The 26,083-nt window shown below is 34.8% G+C and overlaps 1 protein-coding gene across 2 annotated transcripts in view; it reads right to left on the bottom strand.

Moving 5' to 3' along the window:
• LOC114334859 (putative ATP-dependent RNA helicase DHX57) overlaps window positions 1-26,083 on the bottom strand; it is a 72,754-nt gene that overhangs the window by 29,136 nt on the left and 17,535 nt on the right. For both annotated transcript variants that reach the window (XM_050651344.1, XM_028284975.2), the window contains exons 5-9: window positions 24,967-25,174; window positions 18,904-19,259; window positions 12,151-12,424; window positions 7,636-7,878; window positions 4,457-4,578 (exon numbers count right to left, since the gene is read on the bottom strand). In XM_050651344.1, the coding sequence (XP_050507301.1) occupies window positions 4,457-4,578; window positions 7,636-7,878; window positions 12,151-12,424; window positions 18,904-19,259; window positions 24,967-25,174 (1,203 nt within the window). The remainder of the gene's footprint in view (window positions 1-4,456; window positions 4,579-7,635; window positions 7,879-12,150; window positions 12,425-18,903; window positions 19,260-24,966; window positions 25,175-26,083) is intronic.

Raw genomic sequence — 26,083 nt, 5'->3', positions numbered from 1 at the left:
TATGTATTCCAATATTAACTTACTATACATACATTTATTATCTGCTAGATTTACTTAGGTCCATTTTTCAGATGTAAAAATATCTAATAAACGCAATATTCATTAAATAAAAATAAAAAAAGTAAAGTTGGTATGGGATTCGAACCACGATTATCCACGTCTGAAGACCAAAGACCATTTCCCGTCACCACCCGCTCCAACTGTCAACACATATTACTCGATAAAGTGTGATATTCACGTCGTCGATATTCCCCTTAAATTAAAAAGAGACTACCGACCAAATAGGCTCGTTTATCTCTGTCGCAATCGTCACCCATTTTAAGATCGCAGGGCGCAATCTAGAGTATTATATATCTATGAAAAAAACAGTTAGATCAATAACCTAACACAAAAAAATATACAACTTATAGATTTGCATTATTCTGTCAGTTACCAATAAGCCATTTAGGGATCTAAGTAGTTTTTCGATAACTCATCAACCGCTCACTAGAACAATTGGAGGAGATGCCTAAAGTGATCCACGAATTGAGGGCTTTCAAAACCCTAAGAATATATCTGTACCCCGGAGGTAAAGGACACTATGTCCATTTTCTTACTTTTTCAGGAGAGTAGTTTTAACATTTTATAAATTTGTAATTAGTAAATGCTCACATATATTATTTTTGTCGTATGTATCATCGTTTTTCCCTCTATGAAGTGTTATATACCTATAACCTGAAGTGTTATATACCTATACCTATAACCATAAGTTTATAAAGTTTATTTTTCTGAAGTTTACCTTTCATTGTATAATTTTTTTTTAATTTATAGTTGGACATACTGTTGTTTACCTCTAACAACTTTTTTAAATAATGTGACATTGCATGTTAAGGTCTCTACGAAGTAAACAAGACAAACTTGTTAAACAGCTCATACTATTATTTTATTAGAGACAAATAATACATTATAATAATTTAGTACAATTATAGACGACAACGCTCAAAATTGTTAGAGATGCTCCATATCGTCTTCATCTCCTTGGTGGTAATCGCTTATGGCTACATTGCTATGTAGAGATCACAGTGGGGGTGACTGAAGTGACCTCTTTTTAAACTTACACAAATTTCAACAGCAACCAATAAGTTAAATAAATTCGATAACTTTAAATCAACGCAAAATTGCTTTTCTAAATCCTGGGTCTATTGACAATAGGATTTCATTACTGATTTCAGTTTTCGAATAAAAATAATTTGTGTAATGTGGTTTGCCTACCAATATCATTGACAATATACGTGAATACATTTTTATAACTACAACATCTAGTTTATTTTAATTTTAATTGATTATTTTTCACAGTGGAAATGAGTGTTGTTACATTTCTTGATGTAACAAGCTGTACACCATAGTCTTCAAATATGACAGGTTAAATTTTCAACTTCCTGTGGAACTGTCACTTCTGTCATGTCATCGTTCAGAAGTCCCCATTCATTTCATCGTCACTTGCCACCATACTGTCATCATGAGAACAAGTCGAATCAGAGCTCAGATGGTACCCAAGTCCATTCACTTTACAAATTCCCAACTGTAAACAAACGCACGTGGAAGCTAAACAGGGCCGTACTGAGGTGTATCATATGTTTTTTTAAAAATATTTACTTTTGAAACTAATACCGTAAAAATTGCTTGAAATTTAATTTGAAAGGCGCAAAATATCCGCTTTCAAAATTTTTAATGTGTTTCAAATTGTATTCATTTTTTTCGATTCCTGAGAAAACTATCAAGTATTTTTGAAAAATTTAAACGCAGAATAAAATATTACCTTATTACGGACGGCCAAGAGTCAATTATAATAAATAAAAAGTTTCTTTTTAGTGAAATATTTGCAATTAAAAATCACCCTAAATTTTCTCTTTTATTTTCATCCCTGTAACTTATTAAAATAAACATTATAGAAGTTTTCAGGGACTTTCGGCCCTCAATAATAATGTAATCTTTCATTCTGCCTTTAAATTTTTCAAAAATATTTATTAGTTTTCACAGGACTCAAAAAAATGAATACATTTAAAACACATTGAGCGCGAAATTTTGCGCCTATGTCCTTAAGGAAAATGTGGTAAAATAAAATATTCATTAACTGAGATATATGTACATAATAATTTTGAATAAAGTAGCATCATATTATAAGGTTATGGTATTTATAAGTTATGTTTTTGCTAAGAATGTTTTTTTTTTCGATAAGATATTTACTTTTTGGAATATTTGCAAAAAACCGTCTAAAGACGTGGTTATTTTGTTGAAAAATGAACATATTCACTCACAAATAACTCGACAAGTATTGACTTTGTGAAAAATGTGAAAAACCGCTATAGAACAAAAGTTGCTTGGAATTAATCAATTTATCCATTTCCGGGCTTATTTTGAACGTGTATTTTTTGCCAGGACCAAAGCACACATCGGCACAGTATTACTTTTTTCTTTGACATATTAGCTATATTTAAACATTTAGCCAAATTTCATGTCAATCTAAGCGGTTCTTTAAAAATTGAAGGTTTTGTAACACTTTACCGTGAGTAAATGGACTATTATGAAACTGCATTTTGTATACTTTTTCATGTCCAGAAGAGGAAATTAAACTTTTTGAAACATCAATATATTAAAATATAAGTTTCTCTTACCTTTATAAAAGTGATTACCACAAGCTATTTTTACTTTTGATGAATAAATACTTTGTTTATGGATACTAAAAGTTCACTACACAGACTACACACTATAAAACTAACTATAAAAAACTATAAAACACGACCAGTCCTAATTAATAACTCAACAATAACTACTGTAAAGTACATAACATAACACAAAATAATATTATCTTAAAAACCAACATGCTAAAAAATACAATTTGAATTTGCAGATGCAGACTGACAAGTTAGGACCTGTAAAATTAGAAACCGCCTCGTTTAGGGCGATAAATTATATTTAATAGCTTCTTGACGAATGAGTGCACGAATCGTTAACACGTGCGTTTGTTTATGTTGGGAATTTGCTATGTGAATGTGGTGTAGAGCGTAGTACATGGAATATTTTAAACATCCATGCTTAAGTTCGCATATTTCTTCAATGTTTCCTTGACGGATTACTTTTAAAGGGTTTTTACCCACATATTTTTGTAATATTATATTTTGGTTGTTAGCATGTTAGATCACGTGAGTATAACCTTTAACTTTTCTTAACCGTAGTCAAAATTTTAAAACCTTTGCATCATTTTATCAGGTTATATTCATTTTAGGTAAGCACTGATGATGATTGGTCAACCAATCGAAAACTAGTTCTGTGGATTTTATTCGTTTTTTTTTATGGTTTCGGTAGGACTTTTATTGACTGGCGTGTGTCTACCTCTTGGATCAGCTTTTAGTAAAGCTCCTGGCTCAATTTTTTCAACATATTCACTACTACTAAGTTAGATTTACAAAGTGTGTTTAAAAACAACCTTACACAGCTTCAATCGCTGATTGTTCACTGTAAAATGGTATTGTAGTGTATTATAATCTATGTCGAGATGGTAAATAACAGTGGACACATTTAGTAGAGGTAAACGACACCAAGTCCACATAGTGTTGTTTACCTCTGACCAGAAGTGTACTTGGTGTTCATTAAAAAGTCGGTAACTTGCCGTAAAATTGTCTCTGGACATAGTACGATTTACCTCTGCGTAGAGCCATAAAAGTTATATTCAATGTTCATTAATGATGATGATGATAATGATGAATTAAGGGCTTTCATTTGACATATTATATAACTTGAAGTTCAGTAAAAATTATAGGTCTGGATCCCGCGTATGAAAAAAAAGTTGATTAACAGCAAGCTGAAAATTTTTTAATAGCTTAAGGGTGTCTAGTCGGACAAACTTTGATGTATGGGAACACTGGAACAGGGGAAGTTTTAATTGTGGAACAGGTTAAAAATTTGGAACATCAGACTACGAAAACGTCCCATGTATTTTGTCGGACAGAACTTCCAATTAATTTGTTACCCTTTCATTAAACTGTCCTGCAAAAATCAGACTGCTATTTATCACCAACTGGGCATTTTAATGAGTGGAACACGTAGAACATGTCAAATGACAGGAATTATGACAGGTAACAAATAGCAGTCTGATTTTTGCATGAGAGTTTAATGAAAGGGTAACAAATCAATTGGAAGTTCTGTCCGACAAAATACATGGGACGTTTTCGTGGTCTGACGTTCCAAATTTTTAAATTGTTCCACAATTAAAACTTTCCCTGTTCCAGTGTTCCCGTACATCAAAGTTTGTCCGACTAGACACCCTTAAGCTATTAACAAATTTTCAACTTGGTATTATTCAACTTTTTTTCATACGCGGGATCCAGACCTATTACATTTTTTTATAATTTCTATAAGTATAGCATAATTACATATCGTTTTTTTTTTTAATAAGGACTAGTTTCTTATAACTTACCTAAAACCTGCACTACATCCCTGTTTTCAAAGTTTTGTAACACTTTGATATTTAATATTAATTGCTCCAAGGGTATTCGATTGATTTCTGGAATTGGTTGAGGTAATATATTATGTCTAAACCTAAAAAAACAAAGTTCATTTAAAAAAAAACTTAACATCGAAGTGAAAACTTCTGTTGTAATTGGTATAAATATTTTAATAAAAAATTAAATTTGTAGCATTACAAATTCCGCTACAATGTTTTGTTTTAAGCCCGCCTAATAAATAATTATTCCTTGTATTTTGAGTCAATAGCATTCATTAATTTTATATCCTATCCCCAAAAAAATACCTAATTTTCTAATTTATTTTGTTATCTCTGTATATGTTGTCTAAGTTATTCATCATTAAAAAGTTCTGAACCGCCCCTGTTTGAAATGTTTCAAATTGTTTCACAACATTGAGAAAATACCTATTTCCCCTTAAAAAATGTATTGGCCTGGTCCCAAACTTGTAGATGTTGCAGCGTTAAGGACGTTGCAGAAGAATTTTCGGTGAAGGTTAGGTACCGCGCCGAGGAGAGTAGTTCCAAACATGCCCCGGAATCTTATATGAACAAACTGGGGAATTTCCCCCATCACTTTCACTACCGTCAGCTAATAAAGAGAAATGACAGCCTATCTCGCTCACGAAGACTTTAACCAATCATTTATGTTAACGCCATATCTGAATGTCATAAATAAAATAATCAAACGAGGCTTAACTCGGCAATGTCAATTCTGTCAAAAGTAATGACAGTTAGTGGAAAAAATTTTCCATTAGTAATTAGTTTACAGTTTTTATTTTTTATTGTATTACCTTTTACCTTTAACGATTTGTTCTTAGTAATTTCAATTTAAGTTGGTTCCTTATCCTTCGTTGATAAAGTGTAGTTTTGTTTTAGTTACGAAACGAAAGAACTTTTGTGTTGTGTTAATAAAAAAACTGAACATGGTTTATTATTGTTGTGTACCGTTGTGTACAAATCATAGAAAAGTTAGAAAAATGCATAGATAGGTAAATAGTAATTAGTTTATAACTGTTTTATCTGAAACAACAAATAAATACACGTACCTATATTTAGAAAAACATTGTCCTAACTTTTTTTATATCCCTTTTTCTTACTAAATTTGACGGCAAAAATAACATATTTTTGTAACTTGGGAATTCCGAATAATTTATGAGTATTACTTAGATATTATTTAAATAAAATACTTTAACAAGCTTAGTAAGTTCTGGTATTTTATTTTAATAATATAGGTGAGATTATAAGAAGATATTTTAATTAGTAACGAAAGGGCCCGCAAGAGGCGCTGAACGGATGAATTAATGCTTGTCCATTTAAATTTCCCGCCAAATGGTGATTAGTTAACACTACGGTCGCAAGTGGCGAAAGGAACCAAATTTTTACAGTGAGTTGCCTATCTATCCGGTAATACTATATTATTAATCTATGGTTCCAAATTGACCATCACGATGTGAACTCCGAACAGATTGCGTTCCAAGATATGGATGTGTAATCGTTTGATTAGATCTGATATTACCGGCAGATCGTAGTTCTTAGTTTTGAAAATGGATTTCACTATTTCATGAGTAATTTTGTGTTGATTAAAATAATCATCTTCCCTTTTTTTAATTTGTAAGGTGAAAATGCAAATACGCAGTTGTGAGCCGGCATTGTGTGGAAGTTTCTGTTCATTTTTTTATGATGTTTGAAGTTCCCGTATTGAAGTCCCCATTAAGTTCCCGATGTCTTTGATGAGATATTTGTTCTTCGATTTTGTGCTGTCCCCATTGTCTTGAGCCCGTTTTCGTCATGAGAAGCCACGACCACTTGTTGATTGACACATGAAAGTGTTTGTATGCGTATATACGTTTGTATAGTACGATTTTGTTTTTAATTAAATTCCAAGTGGATATTAAAACTTGCAGTTGGTAAAATTTTAAATATTTTAATAGATTTTGGTTTCAACATGAGTAAAGTTTTTTGGGAATTAAAGAAAATGGCAGTGACATTTGACAGCTGAAAGACGTTGAAATAAGTAGGTCAAATTTAATTTTAAAATACACTGCTCAACAAAGTTGAAAATTTTTTATATTTGTAAAAATCATATAAAGTTTGTAGTTGTTTTTATTTGTCATTCCTGTAGTAAAGTATGTAATTTCTTGTTTGAGAATATTTTTTTTATAATAAAAATAGAGTTTTGAAGTTTAAGTAAATATTTTGAAAATGTACCTATTTTTATTTCCAACCCTTTTGGAAAATTATTAACTAGATTTCTAATGCAACCGAAATTGAGTTTTAGAGTAAAAGAAAAGGAAAATGGCATAGAAGCCAAAGAAAGATGTTTAGAGTAGCCCAGTTTGACCCAAAAGAGGAATCTCATATGAATGTCCCCCCATTTGGTATCGGTAAGTACCGTAATGTGTCCAGTAAGTACCCAGTAGTGAATCAGAGGATTTATTCCAAACGGCGTCATATTTTAAATAGTAGGAAAGTCCTCAAGTCTGTGAAGTGTCCCTTGCTTATTTGGTAATGGTAGTTAGTCTTCTTAAAACCCTCCCATCCCTTAAAACGATTCCACGGCCCGCCACCGAACAAAACCTAAGCTGCCGTTCGCAAAGAAGGTTTGAGTGCCCGCTCCTTCTACAGCCCCATTTCGACCCCCCAATATCTAAGTAGTTATTTTTATCCCTGTCCCCATTTGAGCAGACATTTTAAAACGCTTCAAATTATAAATCCAAATGTCTTACAATAGTTGATTATTGTTCAGAACGAACGTTTTTTTTTTGAGCTATGAGTCCATCGTCAGTGAACTTAAGTATGAACAGTGAACATGATTATATATCGTTAAAATATTAGTTAAAATGGTTTAAAAATACATTTTTATTCATGAAATAATCTTGCCGAATTACACTCGAGCTCTTAAAAATTACCGATTTGTATTACCCTTGTGACAATTTGACATAATTAAAACTGTCAAATTGTCTCTCGGGATACAAATCGATAATTTTAGAGCTCTTGTGTAAGTTATAATGACATAAATGTATGATTTGTGAAACGGCTGAATTTCCAACCAGCGACATTTCAAAATAAACCCCAAAACTTACTCTAATTATTACGATTGTTTTCGATGACACGGTAAAATGGACACAAACCTGTGACTGGTATAAAGATGTATACACACTCCGCTCATTACTCTTCCAGCCCTACCCTTTCTCTGGAGAGCGTTCGCTCTGGTCACCCACGTTGTTTCTAAACTTTCCATATTCCTATTAGGGTCGAAACGTTTTTCCTTCATTTTTCCGGAATCTATAACGAAGACGCAATCGTCGATGGTAATGGAAGTTTCTGCCAAGTTGGTAGACAAGACGATTTTTCTTTGGCCGGGGTTGGGCTTCCTGAAACGTACATGAATTATTTAATTATGATTTTATTCTCATACTTTAATACAACAATTACAATTTCAATAACTATATCATAATCGGATTCATTATGATACAGATTTTCATTATGATACAGATTTTCATTATGATACAGATTTTTAACCAATAGAATCGCGAGATGACGTTCTGTATGGAAGGTGGCACATATCCAATGAGCAAACTGACAAATTAAAAATTTAATATTTCTAAAAAAATGTCTGAAGACCAAAGGGATATTGAAAATTTAACACCTGAAATAAATATACGTTTGTGTTACAAAATAAATAAATTTAAATATATTTTTATATAAAACAAATAAATATTTAAAAATGTAAAAACATTTTCAATTTCTTTGCAACACGAAAATGCAGCAACTGCATAATACTCTGGTTAAATCGGAGAGTGCAGGACGAGTCTATACCGGTTTCGGAGGTCTTTTCCCCCTCATCAGTAGTCCCATATTCTCTTCTCTACGATTTCTCCAGGCATCACACTTTGGAACCTTCCGAATTGCAAAGAAAGAAATGTCACGGATGAACTAGAGCCATCTATCGAAAAACAAAGTAAGTTATGAATCGAAGTAGCACAGAAAACGACAATAAATATCGTTCCCATACCACCAGATTGACAACAGGTGGAATACTTTCTTTGGTTACACCTCCTGAGATTTTCAAAATTTATAAATCAAACAGGATGCCGAGGAAATTAAGATGAGAGAATTTTAAATAATTCACAACTCATCTGCTCAGCGTGGTAAAATTTCCAACAAGAAATATTCCCTAATACTCCTACAAAAGAGTAAATGAATTAAAAATGTATAAACATTTTCAATTTCTTTGCAACACGAAAATGCAGCAGCTGCATAATAATCTGGTTAAATCGTAGAGTGCAGGTAAAGTCTATACCGGTTTCGGAGGTCTTTTCCCCCTCATCAGTAGTCCCATATCCTCTTCTCTCCGATTTCTCCAGGCATCACACTTTGGGCCCTTCCGAATTGCATTTCCTCGGCATCCTGTTTGATTTATAAATTTTGAAAATCTCAGGAGGTGTAACCAAAGAAAGTATTCCACCTGTTGTCAATCTGGTTGTATGGAAACGATATTTATTGTCGTTTTCTGTGCTACTTCGATTGATAACTTACTTTGTTTTTCGATATATGGCTCTAGTTCATCCGTGACATTTCTTTCTTTGCAATTCGGAAGGTTCCAAAGTGTGATGCCTGGAGAAATCGTAGAGAAGAGAATATGGGACTACTGATGAGGGGGAAAAGACCTCCGAAACCGGTATAGACTCGTCCTGCACTCTCCGATTTAACCAGAGTATTATGCAGTTGCTGCATTTTCGTGTTCCAAAGAAATTGAAAATGTTTATACATTTTGAATTCATTTACTCTTTTGTAGGAGTATTAAGGAATCTTTCTTGTTGGAACTTTTACCACGCTGAGCAGATGAGTTGTGAATTATTTAAAATTCTCTCATCTTAATTTCCTCGGCATCCTGTTTGATTTATAAATTTTGAAAATCTCAGGAGGTGTAACCAAAGAAAGTATTCCACCTGTTGTCAATCTGGTGGTATGGAGACGATATTTATTGTCGTTTTCTGTGCTACTTCGATTGATAACTTACTTTGTTTTTCGGTAGATGGCTCTAGTTCATCCGTGACATTTCTTTCTTTGCAATTCGGAAGGGCCCAAAGTGTGATGCCTGGAGAAATCAGAGAGAAGAGGATATGGGACTACTGATGAGGGGGAAAAGACCTCCGAAATCGGTATAGACTCTTCCTGCACTCTCCGATTTAACTAGAGTATTATGCAGCTGCTGCATTTTCGTGTTGCAAAGAAATTGAAAATACTCTTTTGTAGGAGTATTAAGGAATCTTTCTTGTTGGAACTTTTACCACGCTGAGCAGATGAGTTGTGAATTATTTAAAATTCTCTCATCTTAATTTCCTCGGCATCTTGTTTGATTTATAAATTTTGAAAATCTCAGGAGGTGTAACCAAAGAAAGTATTCCAGCTGTTGTCAATCTGGTGGTATGGGAACGATATTTATTGGCGTTATCTGTGCTACTTCGATTGATAACTTACTTTGAAATAAATATTTGTTTGTGGTACAATATGGATTTTGAATATATTTTTTTGTTATGATGATCGTAGAAAAGATCATGTATATACTACTTGCATTTAATTGTCATTAAGATGCTCGTATTCTATACGATATACGAGCATCATAATGACCATTATTAAATACTCGTTGCATAATATACACTTTTTGTCCAAATGAGAATGTGCATGTAACTATATTTATTATACACTAACACTATGTATAAATTTGAAATACGGCAACAAGTGAATGAGACTATTACATCAGTAGAGGGCTGCAAATATCTAGGATAAACACAATGAATGGGCAAGGAAATATAGAACCAGAAATAAATAGCAGGGTAATGAATGCAACAAAATTATACTATGCATCAAATAACAGTTTAATCAGGAAAAACGAAGTAAGCCTGAAAACAAATATGAAAATCAAAAACTAAGTTTTCAATCTAATAGCACATAGAACAACACCAAATGATGTTACTATACATCCTACCAGATTGAAAACAATGGGAACCTTCTCTGGTAACACCTCCGAGGCTTCTACAATTTGCAAGCCATAACGGATGCTGAGACTAAGGAAAATGAGGGAATTTTACAATTTATAATTCACGTCCCATCTGCTCAGCGCGGTAAAGTTCCAACGAGAATGGTTCCCTTCGTACTCCAATCAGAGTAAACATGTAAATCAAAAATGAATAACCATTTTCAATTTTCGTTGCAACACGAATCTATAGCCGCGTCATTATTCTAGCCCAATCAGAGAGTGCAGCAAGCACCTCTATCGGTTTCGAAACTTATTAGCCTCTCATCAGGAGGCACATATGCTGCTCTCTCTGACCCAATTAGGACAAACCCCGGCGTGCAGTCACGGATTGCAACGAACGAAATGGCAGTGATGTTTAGCGACAACTGCTAGTAAAAACTAAGTTTTCAATCTAGTAGCACATAAAACAACACCAAACGATGTTACTCTACATCCTACCAGATTGAAAACAATGGGAACCTTCTCTGGTAACACCTCCGAGGCTTCTACAATTTGCAAGCCATAACGGATGCTAAGACTAAGGAAGATGAGGGAATTTTACAATTTATAATTCACGTCCGTTTCCAGAGTCCATCGTAACATCGTTTCCATCGTTTCGTTATCCAGAATAACATCGTTTGGTGTTGTTCTATGTGCTATTAGATTGAAAACTTAGTTTTTGCTAGCAGTTGCCGCTAGGGCATCCCTGCCATTTCGTTCGTGCAAACCGTGACTGCACGCCGGGGTTTGTCCTAGTTGGCTCAGAGAGAGCAGCATACGTGCCTCCTGATGAGAGACTAAGAAGTTTCGAAACCGGTAGAGGTGCTTGCTGCACTCTCTGATTGGACTAGAATAATTATGCCGCTGTAGTTTCGTGCTGCAACGAAATTGAAAATGGTTATTCATTTTTAAATATGAAAATATCTAAAACTGTGTACGAGTCGGTGATACTCTACGGTAGTGAAACGTGAACAGTGAACGATAAAATTCGTAGTAAAATTCAAGCATGCGAAATGCGATATTTGCGAAGGTAACCTGGGTGACCAAACGTGATCGTATAGGAAACGAAGAGCTACGTGAAAGGTGCGGTGTCGGGATGCATAAAAGGGCTTAAGACGAAACAGTTATCGTGGTCCGGCCATATGGCGAGAACGAGTAAATATAGTAGTGTAAAGAGGGCATGGACAGCTGCATCAGATAAAAAACGACAAAGAGGCAGGCCAGCAAGAACATGGAACACAGATATTGGAAAAGATATATTGGGTAGAGAAAAGCAGAGAGACTAGCTAGTGACCACAAGTCATGGAGACGTTTGATTTCTCCACTTACCTTGACACCGTAAGGTACAGTTGAGTCCGGAAATCTTTACTCGTGCGTCATCATTTAAAGCATACGAAATAAGTCGGAAATTGAAATTTACTAAACGCAACAGCAAGTGACAGTAAGTGACTTTCTGTTGGGTTTAGTAAATTTCAATTTCCGACTTATTTCGTATGCTTTAATGATGCATGGCTAAAGATTCCCGGACTCAACTGTATAAGAGGACGGTTTAAGTAAGTGAGACAACAAGTAAAATATGAAGTGTAACATTTGTTTTAAGTTTTCCAAAGTGCCACTTACTTACCTGAATATAGCTGATTGTTCTTCACTAGACAATGACGAATGGAGAGGCAAAATGAGATACTTTCCCCGTCTCTTGCCAAGTTCGGGATGAACGTTTAGTTGATCATATAGCGTCGTTATCTCACCAATTCCTGGCAGAAATACCAGAATAGTTCCTACTTTCGGATAGTCATGATCACCTGCTACAATCCATTCCAAGACATGCTCGATGAGATCGTAGTTTATCTTATCCGGATCCATTATGAATATATTTTTACACGTTGTTATACTATAATCTAAAAGAAGATAAATAAGTAAAACGATATTATCAAATCGTTTCCGTTTACGACAATCAAAGTGGATGGTACCTTTGTAGCTAACCACTTGAAGTAGGAAATAAACAGGAGACATTCGTTGACCGTTACGTGTGTGAATTTGGTATAAGCCGGAGTGTCTGACGAAACAGGTATGCTGAAATAACGGTATAACACTCTATCGATACTAACTCAAACACGGACGGTTTGACGAATTGTGCTCCTGTGTCATACATTAGGACTACAAATGAATATAAAAAAGACCAAATACATGATAATAACTTAGAAAACCAACATACAAACAAGCATACATTTAACATAAAACACTGAAAACGTTTGTTTTCTATATATCCAATCCTGTTACTCCGTGAAGGAGCATAGGGCATCCACGAAGCTTCTCCATTCTCCTCTATTTCTGGCCATGGTTGCTATTTCTCCCCAGGTTTTCTTCATACTTTTGTGGTCTTCTTCAACGGTACTCCTCCATGTTTTGGTCGGGCGTCCTCTGCTTCTTCGTCCTACTGCATTCCATTTGAGTGCCTGTTTTGTTATGTCTGCATTTTCTTTCCTCAGTGTGTGTCCCAGCCAGTTCCATCTTTTCCTCTTTATTGTTGTTCTGATGGGTTCTTGTTTGGTTTTTTTCCATCGTGCTACATTTTTTATGATATTGGGTCAGTATTCGCGGTGTGCAAGTACTTGGAAAGGGAAACGAGAAACGACCGTGCGCGAGTCGCGGAGAAATATTGCATCTATCTTAAATAATTCATATTGTCAATTGAAATTGTCAAATTGACGTATATTTCATACCTTCTGTCATTGGCGCAGAAAAATTATATATTGCTCCACAATATTGATATGATATGCAATTATTATATAAAGGTAAATTTAATTAATTGTATTTTGCTTGCAGTACTGCATTTTAATAACTGATTTTATTTACTACATACAATTGTTTACGTTTGCTAAACATAACCTGCATCTTATTTTTTCTTCTTATTATTTTTTTGGACTATGGCCTTGACAATTATCCAGCAACCAGGACTAATATAATTGGCCAATATAATTAAAAGTGCGAATAAAAGTACAGAGCGTAGAAATAGAGGTCGCTTTGCCGAACTTGCACGGTCCCAATACCTTTAGAATTTTACGTAGACATCTATTTACAAAAACTTGGATTTTATTTACAGTCAGTTATTGCCCATGTTTCACTCCCATAAAGTAGCACAGTTTTCTGTGTTGATCTCCATATATTTGCGAGGGTTCCAAAGGCTTGTTGTGCTTTTCGTATTCTTTGTTTAATATCTGCTTGAGCTCCACCTTTTGCACTGATTATACTGCCTAGGTAGCAAAATTCTTGAACCTGTTTTATTTCTTGTTGGTTGATGTATAGTTTGTCACAGTTAGTTACTCCTATTCTCATCTCTACTGTCTTGTTCGTATTGATTTTAAGACCCACTTCTGCCGATTTCACCTCTAGCTTCCTTAACATGCTCTTCATGTCATCTACTGTGTTCGCTACGAAACAGATATCATCTGCGTATTCCATATCTGCTAGTTTCTTGTTCTGAAGGTAGTTCCAAGAGATCCCATTTTTTCTTTCAATTGTTTTTTCCAGTATATGATTAAGACATATATTGAAGAGCAAAGGCGACAGTATGCAACCTTGTTTTAAACCTACTTCAATTGGTATTTTATCTGTCATTTGCCCTTTATGCAATACCTAACATGTTGTTTGCTGATACATCATTTTGATTATTCCAATTATCTTTGGAGGTAATCTATTTAGTCTTAAGATTTTCCACAGGGCTGTATGTTTTATGCTGTCGAAGGCTTTAGCAAAGTCTATAAAGGCCATTATCAAGGCTGCGTTCTTCTCTATAGTTTCGTCTATGATGATTCTTGCCGTCGAAATTTGGTTTATACAGGATCTTCCCCTTCTGAAACCCGCTTGTTCTTTTCTGAGAGTTTTGTCTATTATATTGTCGATTCTTTGATTAACAATAAATGCTAATATTTTATTTATGGAACATAACAGCGTTATTCCTCTCCAGTTTTCACATAGCTGTGCGTCCCCTTTTTTTGGAAGTTTGACTATAATTCCATTATTCCATTCCTTAGGTAGGATTTCTTCAGTCCATACATCTGCTAATAATGGTGCTATTAGGTCCACGGTTCTCTCAGTGTCCGCTTTCCACAGTTCTGCTGGGATATCGTCCATTCCCGCTGCTTTGTTGTTCCTAAGGTGCCGGATTGCTTTCTTTGTTTTCTGTACATCCACAAAATTTATTATAACTATGTGACTACAGCTGTTTCGGCAGAGTGCCTTTCTCAAGTGATTTAGTTTACTATGGGTTTGCCTTTTTAAAGTCTTTAACTGAAGAGGTTGAGGAGTGGGGAGCTGTTTGTCTCGAGTTGGTCATTCAGAATTATATCTGTATTTTTTAATTTATTAATTTCCATAGATTCTAATAAAGATAGCTTAAGGCCTTTATTTTGAAGGTGAAGTGCGTATGTAGAAGTGTCTGTCCTTCTATTGTTGAAAGCCCTTTTGTGTTCTGCTATCCGTTTGTCAAAGGTTCTGCCAGTTTGACCGATGTAAGTTTTCGGACAGTCACCACAAGTTAGTTTGTAGACACCACTCTGTAGTTATTTTCTCTTTCGGCTCTTATTGTTCTTAATATATTTGCTTAAGTTGTTGTTAGTTCTGAAAGCTGGTGTTATGCCTTTCTTTTTTATGTATCTGGCTAATTTAGTTGTTATCTTGCCAGTATATGTAATAGAGCAGAAGGTACTGGGTTCTTTCTGTGGAGGTGGATAGACTAATTTCAGGGCTTTCTTATGGAATTTTTGGTTTAAAATTTTATTAATTGTTTGTTCGTTATAGCCATTGTTTACTGCTATTTGTCTAATGATGTTCAGTTCTATTTCGAAGTTATTTTTTGACATAGGCAATAATTTTATATTTGATATAAAGACTTTAAAAAGACAAACCCATGGTAAACTAAATCACTTGAGAAAGGCACTCTGCCGAAACAGCTGTAGTCACATAGTTATAATAAATTTTGTGGAAGTATAGAAAACAAACGTTTTTAGTGTTTTATTGTTAGATAAAATTAACTTCCATCAAGTAACGGTCGAATCCATCAAGCATACATTTGGGAAATGCACCGATAGAAAGGGTTGACAAATACAAATACCTAGGAACCTGGGTTTCAGAGAAAAATAATCAAACAGAAATAAGGACCAGGATAGAAATGCGTTTGTAAAAATGAAAACAGTTCTCTTGAACAAAGACCTTGGATTGGAACTGAGAGTAAGAGCTTTGAGATGCTACGTGTTCTCGATACTGCAATATGGACTTGAAAGCTGGACATTGAAGCAAGAACACATAAATAAGCTACAGTCATTTGAAATGTGGTGTTACAGAAGGATGCTTAGAATAGCATGGACGCAGAAGAAAACAAACACAGAAGTATTGCGAGAAATGGGCAAAGAATGCGAAATAATAAACACAATAAAAATAAAAAAGTTATAATATCTGGGACTAGTAATGAGAGGACAGCGATATGAAATGCTAAAACTGATAATACAGGGAAATATAAGAGGCAGAGGGAGTATTGGAAGAAATTGAGTCTCATGGTTGAAGAATTTAAGGGACTGGTTTAAATGCAGTTGTATATAACTCTTCAGAGCAGCGGTAGATAAAGTAAAGACAGTGATGATGATATCCAACCCCCGATTGGGAGACGGCACGTAACCTTCCGATGACCAACCTTTTTTGTTACACGGATGACCAACGGGGGTAAAAAATGACCCAGGTCAAAAAAATGACCTGGAATGAATGTATTCAGCATTTAAATCTGCATCTAACAATACACCCTCGTTTTCTGATACTATTTCATTTTCTATATCATCATAAAAATCGCTAGCAGTAACAATTTCCTGTAACTCAGCCTCAGTAAGATATTTGCGGGCCATATCTTACATGTACACAAAATACTAAGAAACTATAATAATATACGCCAGGAAATAATAATAATGACTAACTGTAGCAGACAGGAATGTCATGATTCGTACATAACAGGCACCACAGTCTAAAAATACATTTTGATAACGCGCAGTGTAAAACTACTTGGAATTCCACATAACAGACGTTATGTTACTAAACATCAACTTCAGAATATATTTTTTATCCGTAAAATATAGGGAATTTTTTTTATTTAAAAATATGAGGATATGTACAATGATATTAAAGATCAAATAAAAAAAAAATGAGTTAAAAATTGAAAATACTTTTGAATTTATTAAAGAAAAACATACGCTGGGGTCCATATTTACCCACCTTGGTCATCCGAAGGTTAAAGAAGAAGCCATACATTTGGCTTTTGAATTCATCAAAGCGATAGCAGAGCTTTTGCTGAAATCGTTTTCGTTTATGGCCATCCAAGTAGATGACACCTTTGTACCTAACCACTTAAAGTTGGGAAATAAGCAGGAGATATTCGTTGGCTGTTCCGTATGTGAATTTGTATCAGCCCGTACGTCTGATGAAACAGGGATGCTGAAATAACGTTATAAGTTATAATGCTCTATTGACATCGATCTCATCCGGGCATCGAGGTTTGAATCCGAACGATACTGTCAAAATACGCTCCGTATTAAAATATAAATTGAGTGTAGCAAAGTGAAAAAGAAACTAATACAAACAAACTACAGTGAATTTAGACCGACGACAGTGCTTCCGATAAAAATATTTCGTCAAAATTCAGAAGATATTAATGAGTAAGCATTGCAAAAATCACAATAACCTCTTAAACAATTAATAAACAACAGACAAAAACATCCCCATAAGAGCTGAAGTGCTTTCTGAAATAAAAGCGACGTTGTCGGCTATTGAAAAATTTCTGCAATAAATAAAGCCGAATCATTAGTACGAAAATCCATATCTGACTAAAACTGCAAAGTGCTGAGAAGGGTTGACGCTCCGACAAGTTGATTGGGCAGACACCCTTACTGCAGTACAATGGAGCAATATTAGAAAAATTAGAGAAAATGGATGAAAGAAATTTAAGAATCGAAAGTAAAATAGATAAAATTCAAGTAGACCTGGATAAATTAAATAAAGAAAACGAACAGTTGAAAGCAGATAACAAAGCAATGAGAACTAAAATCACGGAACAAGAAGTTAGAATCGAAATACAGAAAAGACAAGCTAGAAGAAAAAACATAGTAATACAGGGGGTCGAAGAAAACCAAACAGAAAGCGAACAAGAGATAATAAATAAGATAAAGGGGATAATGGAAAAAATCGGCGTACAAACAAACCTAGATGAAGAACTGGTAGAGATGAGAAGAATAGGCAGACAAGGTGATCCACAAAATGTACCCAGACCCATCATATTAGAAATGAAAAAGGAAGCTACCAGAATGGAAATTCTGAAGGCTGGCACTAAAATATATACCAATGAGGACTACCCGAAAAAAAAAATACTACAAGAAAGGAAGCTTCTTCTCCAGCACATGAAAATGGTACGCCAGGAAGGACACACAGCCGCATTAAAATACAACAAATTATCGATAAATGGTGAACTGTTCTCACTGGAGCAACTAGAAGGCATGGATGTAAATTACTGGAAGAAACCTGGAGAGAAGAAGGGTAACGCTAGGACAATAAACCACAGATCTACCTATCTGAAAATATAGATCTACTCGGAAAATTGATAAAAATGGCGTCAAAAAACTAACAGAAAATATAACTGAAGACGGGGACAGTATAACGGAGTTGGCAATGAATACGTACATAAAAATGTTTTGTAAGAAAAGACGCAAAAACAAAACAAAAAGAAAATAAAATGAGAAACAAAAACAGAAAAATAAGAATAGGAACGTGGAATATCAAAACAAGATGGAGAGATTAAGTCTTAGGAGACATAAAGAAGCTGAGAATCTACAACTGGAAGGAGCGTTGTAAGGACCGGAAAGAATGGAGTAAAATTGCAGACAGGACCAGAGACACACGCTGCTATAATAATAAAAGACAACAGCGGACTGATTTTCCGCAACAAATGAATCAGAGAGCCCAAAAGGGCGGCAAACACTCCTCCAGGAGTGAATAAGCCATGATGATGATGATGATATCGATCTCACGTGTATTCTGTAGCGGAAAATTGTGTTTTCATATGAATAAACAGCCCTTACACACGGTACATCGATACCCAACTGAAAGTCTCTTCTTCTTCTTTTGTTCTTTAATTTGTCCAATGTTGAACATAGACTTCCCCAGTTTCCTCCATTCGATTCTGTTTTGTGCTTTCTGTTTCCAGTGTGTCCCTCCTATCCTTCTAATGGCATCTCTTTATCTCATCTGGGGTCAATCTCTTGCTAAACTTCAAAGTACTATGTGCATAATAACCCGCTCGCTAAGGGGTAGAATCGTTAATAATTAGGTGAAGAGTACTTACCTTGATACCTAGCCATAACCTGAATTGCGTTTAAACTTTCATCCTTAACATTATCCCTGGGCTTCTGATTACTATAACCAACTTCATTGGCGCTCATCATTATTTCCAAATAGTCTTCGTCTTTTTTCAACTTTCTGCAATACTCCGAACCATCTTCCATGACATATCCAGTCGTTTCCAAAATGTCTTCTAGAAAGTATTGCTCTACTGGAAAAGTTCTTCCAGGGATATCAATCACCGGAATATCACCAAAGTACTGGGAGAATAAGGAAGCGTTTACAGTTGCACTCATTAAGATAACTTTTAGATCTGGACGAATTTGAAGAAGTTCTTTCAAGATCAAAAGGAGAAAATCGCTAAAACGTATAAAAACAATTCATTACAAAATCCATATCCTGTAGCCGGCTGTATACCATCAATCACAAAAATGTATTTAAAAATCCTTTAAAAGCGGAATATTTATTAAAAAGACCCTTTTGAGCTACACCACAGAATGTTGCCGGAGTGATAAGTCCATCTTTAGTGCTGCTTACCTAGAATAACTACAACCACTTCAAAGAAAACGGAAAACTTAAATTTTGACTAAGGTTTAAGCAACATGTGGTTTGATACTTACAAGGTATACCTACATGCTTAAGCTACTAAAAATATTCGGATAAAAACCCTTTAAATGGTGTAAAGTTACTATTACGTTACATTGTGGTAGGTAACCTGTGACTTTTATGTGACTGTATATTTATGACTGAATATCATGTTAAGGTAACCATAACTTATGGAAAATATAAGTAATGTCATTCAAATGAAATAAAATTTAAATGAATAGAATGGTTTTAAAATTACAATAATTTCATATAATTCCGCCAACATTGAATTTTGAATACAGAAATAAGTGTTTTTCGTACAGATGGTACGAAGTGTTGATCTTCAGAGGCATACTATAAGAGCAAGGACACGCCAGGCAGCGCGCGTCGAGTCGACGTCGACGTCGATGCAGTTTAAAAAGGATCCCCCAAACCGACGCGAAAGTTTTGCGACGCGAATTTTCCGTAGCGGAATATTCGCAGGCGGAGCGGTAGCGGACAAGGGTTCCCCATATTGACGCGAAAGCCGACGCGACTATTCGCCATACAAATGTGAACAAATTATATTTTTAAATCGGCCAACAGGTTTAGGAAATACAAGACATCAAAAATGACCAAATTTTTAAGTGGGCGTAATCTCTATGCACGCAAATTAATAATATTATAATATATAATGAAAACTTATCATTTTCTCCTAATTCTGACCCTATACTATTCCAGACTTTATCCTTTTTTCTTATATTTTTATAATCTTCGTCCGTTAAATCATATATTATAGGATATTGTTTAACAATTTCAATGAGTTTTACTGTAACAACCATTTTAAAACACGCGAAACTACAACGGTAGCGGAAAAACCGTGCATGCAGCGTTTCATGAAAGGAACGCTGTTCTGCCGCGACCGTTGCGGATTCCGCGCAAAGTGGTCTGAACACGTTCATAATCCGCCGTGCCTATCGATTCGCCGCGATTCCGCGTAGGTTGCGGTTGCGAAAGTTTCGCGTTGGTTTGGGGGATCCTTTAAACACATGGCGCGGTGTAACAGCGGCAGCTATGCTACGATTTAATGTATTTGTATTTCGTTGTTGCCAAATTTAGTCGCGTGTTGGCTGCTGTACGATACGATGTCTGAAAGTTATGACGATTTGTCTTTTGTAATAAATGCAAGTTTACTCTACCTTAGATTATAAAAAGAACGCTAATATTGGATACATTCTGTCATAAAGGAACGAAAGTATAAGGAATTTTTTACACATTATATAACGAAATTAATATAATAAAGGCCCAGAGAAGTTTTTTAATTTTACAAGAATGTCTAAAAAATCTTTTCAGGAGTTAGTAGTCAGTATTAAAGAGCCATGTTCAAGAAATAACACCGTTATGAGGGAAAGCATATCACCACGAAAAACTATTTATAACGCTAAGAGGCTGTCCATTCTATGGTACGCCACTGAGCAAATACAGGTGTTAAATTGATGCCCCTTTATTATACCCCATTAATTGGGAAATGATGTTTCACAAATTAATATTAACAAAAAATTATTCAAAATAAAGTCAAAGTACGTATCGAGAAAGACGAAAACCAGAATATACAAAACCGTAATAAGAGCAACAGTCACCTACGAATGTGAGACATGGGTGATAAATAAAACAGAAGAAGAAATGATCGAGAGTTAAGAACGGAACGTACTAAGAGCTATTTTCAGGGGAAGGAATACAGATACAGAAGACGGCTGGCATAGAAGCACCAATCAAGAATTAAGGATGCTTTACAAGTATAACAAGATACACAAAGTCATAAAGAATCAGGTGGGCAGGTCATGTCAAGGGGATGAATAAGGAAAGAATGCCAAAGATGGTACTGCTACGAAGACCAATTAGGACTAGGAGACGAGGTAGACCAAGAAAAAGACTGCAAGAAAGTTTCAGGAATATATAGTATCGATGGAAATTATACACAGGAAAGAGAAGGCGAAAAATAGGATATAGTGGAGAACCATAGTTCAGCAATGTTTACATAATAGACATCAAATAAAATTATATTTATAAGTTATTAGTATAAACTGTATCATGTAAAATTGTAAATACAAGGCCTGTAGAGCATAATAAATAAAATAATAAATAAGGTAAGATAACTGTTTTTTATCTTTATTTTTATGGAGTCAATAATTTTATTTTTATTAAAGTCAATCCTTCTGACAAATAACTCAAGTCAAGTCAAACTGGTCAGTGGTTACAGATTTGAAAATTCTGTTCGACTGTTTGTGAAATTAGGTTCAAAGAGTTTGAAAAGTAATTTATTTAGTAGATTACTTTTTTTTCAGATAGAAATGTACCTAATTAAGTTGCCCTTTAAGCTATCAGATTAAAAAGTTTAAAAAACAATGAGTACCATATAAAAATAATTTGATATGGGAGTAAAAAATTCAAGTAAAAATATAGTTCTGTAATTTCCGTCATTAAACAAGATTTGGCAACACTCACAACAAAATTCGCTAGAAAACAGCTCAAACGTCTGTGTTGTACCACGATACACGCATATATGATATGCCGTCGAAGTCGTAAAACCGACTGGCGGCATATGATTTCTAGGGTGGGTCGCGGTAACGCCGCTGCTACGAAAATTTTAAGAGCTCCTGGTGTGTGTCACTGCATCAAAGTATAGTAAGGGATGAGTCGCTTTCGACATCTCAGCAGGGGTTCAGTCGACGTACGCCGCCCCGTATGTGTTAGCGCTAAAACAGGATAGATGTTAATAGCGGTTAAAGCGGCCAGTAGTGGAGGAAACAGGAAATCTAAATCCAAAAATATATACAATAAGATACAAGATAGACAAAGCCTCTTCCAGTCAACTAGCCCTTTGAATGCTGATGACGTCTAAAGACGTCCAACCGTTACTACTGTCGAATGCGCATGACTTTTTCAGTCATAAAGGGGTCTTCAGGCTCCTTTATGCAGATATGCATAAAGGAAATCTAACATTGTCAGACTTCTATTGAGTAGGTCCGTAGATAAAAGTGTTTTATAAAACATAAGTGTTTTTTATTTATAACGGCAGTTTAAATCAGAGACATATTAAGGGTAGACAAGGCATACTGAGCAAAAAAGCGTAACGCGGAAACAGTCGATCGGTGGTCTATCTATCTCTTTGAACCAAGCAATTCCGCGCATGTGACAGAAAAAGATGGCTAGACCACTCAATCCTTAATATTGGCGTTACACCTCGATGCACAGAGCGGCCCATACAGTATAGTATAGTTGATCCAAAAGATGGCATAACCCAGACATCCAAAGTGAAAGTTATCCTTCAACACCGAATTGTTCTATATGGTCCACACAATGTCCAGAAAAAAGTCACACTATTTTGAGCGTCGGGTTTGTGGGGGAGAGGGGGGAGAAATCGGTAAATTCTTAGTTTTTTAAGTTTTTCGTAAATATTTCTAAAACTATGCGGTTTAGCATGAATAACCCTCTATAGAAAATTGTTCTACATTAAATTTGAAATAAAAAAGGCCCTATACATAATCTTTCTAAAATGAATGGTTCCAAAGATACGGAGGTAGTATAGTATAACTGGTCCAAAAAAAGGCCCAACCCAAACATCCAAAGTAAAAGTTTTCCTCCAACACCAAAATGTTCTATATGGTCCACATATTGTTCAATAAAAAGTTAAACCATTTTGAGCGTCCGGTTTGGGAGGGAGATGGGAGAGAAGTCGGTAAATTAGTAGTTTTTTTACGTTTCTTGTCAATATTTCTAAAACTATGCTTTAGCGTAAACAATGTTATATACAAAAATTCTCTACATGAAATTCAAAACAAAAAATGTTCTATACATAATTGTTTTAAAATTAACGGTTACAGAGTTACGGAGGGCGAAAAGTCGAGGTTTTCGATACTTTTTATATTTTTTGGGCCATATTTATGATATAACTGTACCAAAAACCCAGACATCCAAAGTGAAAGTTATCCTCCAACACCAAACTATTCTATATGGTCCACATAATGTTCAGAAAAAAGTCACACCATTTCGAGCGTTGGGTTTGGGGAAGGAAGGGGGGGGAGAAATCGGTAAGTATAAAAAGTATCGAAAACCTCCACTTTTCACCCTCCGTAACTCTGGAACCGTTGATTTTATAACAATTATGTATCGAACCTTTTTTGTTTTAAATTTTATGTAGAACATTTTTCTATAGAACATTCCTTGTTGACGAAAACAAATATTGACGAAAAACGTAAAACAAACTACTAGTTTATCGACTTCTCCCCCATATCCCCCCCAAACCGGACGCTCAAAATGGTGTAACTTTTTACTGAACAATATGTGGACCATATAGAACAATTTGGTGTTGAAGGAAAACTTTTACTTTGGATGTCTGGGTTAGGCCTTTTTTTGGACCAATTATACTATACTATTTACCTCCGTAACTTTGGAGCCGTTCATTTTAGAAGGGTTATGCATAGGGCCTTTTTTATTTCAAATTTAATGTAGAACAATTTTGTGTAGAGGGTTGTTCATGCTAAACCGCTTAGTTTTAGAAATATTGACGAAAAACGTAAAAAACTACGAATTTGCAGATTTCTCCCCCTCTCCCCCCAAACCCGACGCTCAAAATGGTGTGACTTTTTTCTGAACATTATGTGGACCATATAGAACAATTTGGTGTTGGAGGATAACTTTCACTTTGGATGTCTGGGTTTGGGTCTAACTATACCATACTAATACCTCGCCTAATCTACTACAGTCGGAAAAGTGAAAGAATACCCATGAACGATCACATCAATAACTTATTTGGTATTTGCTGTATTTTTCTATAAATAACAAACGTTTTTTATAGAAAAAGATAGGAAATACAAAATAAGTGATTGATGTGATCGTTCATGGGTATTATTTCATTTTTCCGACTGTAGGTATTATACAGTGATGAGCGCGCTAATAACCGGCAAAATAGCGTAAAAGATGGAAAACATATTAAATTGTGAGTTAAAACGAGATGAACCTAGTAGAGGTGTTAAATTTAGCGATAGTAACTTATAGATTGACATTATATTGATTGTTTCCCACCTTTAGACGTATTAGAGGAGTATGTCAACTAAAATTGTCACTGTGACAGTGGCATTTCTCAAACTCGTCCGATACGTCTAAAGGTGGGAAACAATCAATATAATGACAATCTATAAGTTACTATCGCTAAATTTAACACCTCCACTAAGTTCATCTCGTTTTACCTCACAACTTAATATGTTTTCTATCTTTTGCGCTATTTTGCCGGTTATTAGTGCGCTCATCACTGTATATATGGTTTAAATTCATATTATGGATGAAGCAATTCTAGGGCCATCTCGACCAAAACACAATTGAGTTAGCAGCCAGGTCGCGTTAGGTATATTTCGTCAGCAATAAAAGGGCTAGAAAAGTAGATAATTGTTGGTAGAACAATAAATTATCAAGGTAAAAACTATATGTAACTAATTTTGTTTACCTTTCTTCACTACGTTCGTGAACTTCATCAACTATTATATGGGTAACATTCGGTAATGTCGGTTCACCTTCTAATCTCCTTAGCAATATTCCTGTGGTACAAAAACTTAGCCTGGTACTGGAAGACATTTTGCTTTCTAACCTTATTTGATAACCGACAGTGTTTCCTATTTTGTCGACCCTTTCATCGGCCACTCTTTCCGCCACGCCTGCAAACATAAAATTAAAAAATGATGTGAGTGTGAGGGTTGTAAACCATATTTACGTACATGTTAGTATTTATATGTATGCATAAATATATGTATATACTTTAATATTGGCTTGATAATTAATTACCCTTTGATTTCAACCAGACCACTTAACTAACTCTGGTTTTTGAAGTTATACTTCTTTACGCTCGGTATGAGGGTGAATTTTTATATGTTAAAACCTACGATCCCGGCGCATGCGCATTATAACTTTGTTCTAATTGGATGTTCAAATGACATGTCAAAAATTATTCAATATGTCGGCTGTGGCAAAGCTGTGGTTTGATTATTTATGGTTGTTGCGTTTTGAAATTTGTGTCAAAAGAAACAACAAACAAAAGTTAGTTAATACTTATACTGCCTTTTTAAATAGTTTTCATATATATTTTTGGACTTTTGGACCATTTTGGACAAGGACTCATTCTAATTTGGTAAGTAGTTTTTATTATAATCATATTGTAATTATACATTTGGATTAGGTTGGAATAAATTTATTTTCTCAAGAATGGGGATTTTAGAGAGAAATCCGAAATTAGGTCCGATTTTTATTTTTAAATTATGATTTTTTGGCGTAGATTTATTTATCTAGTAGGCATGTAATGCTTTGATTTACATGCTTAATTTGATTACCAACAAAAGTTCTACCAATCTTCATCTAATATATTGTTTTCTTACTGTTTTGTTATATTTTAATATTTTCTTCCACAAAAATCAAACTACATAATTTGATTTAAATTCAGAATAACTGTCAAACAGTAAAACGTTCAGTTGATCTATTTTTCCGCATGACAAATAATGAGTAATTGGATGAGTGAGTCTAGGCTTCGATTACGAATCAAAGCGTCCCCAAATTCGCGGGTTCGAATCCCG

The sequence above is a fragment of the Diabrotica virgifera genome, chromosome 5 (assembly GCF_917563875.1).
Source record: "Diabrotica virgifera virgifera chromosome 5, PGI_DIABVI_V3a".
In the NCBI taxonomy this organism is placed as follows: domain Eukaryota; kingdom Metazoa; phylum Arthropoda; class Insecta; order Coleoptera; family Chrysomelidae; genus Diabrotica; species Diabrotica virgifera.
This window is presented reverse-complemented; position numbering and strand designations above follow the sequence as displayed.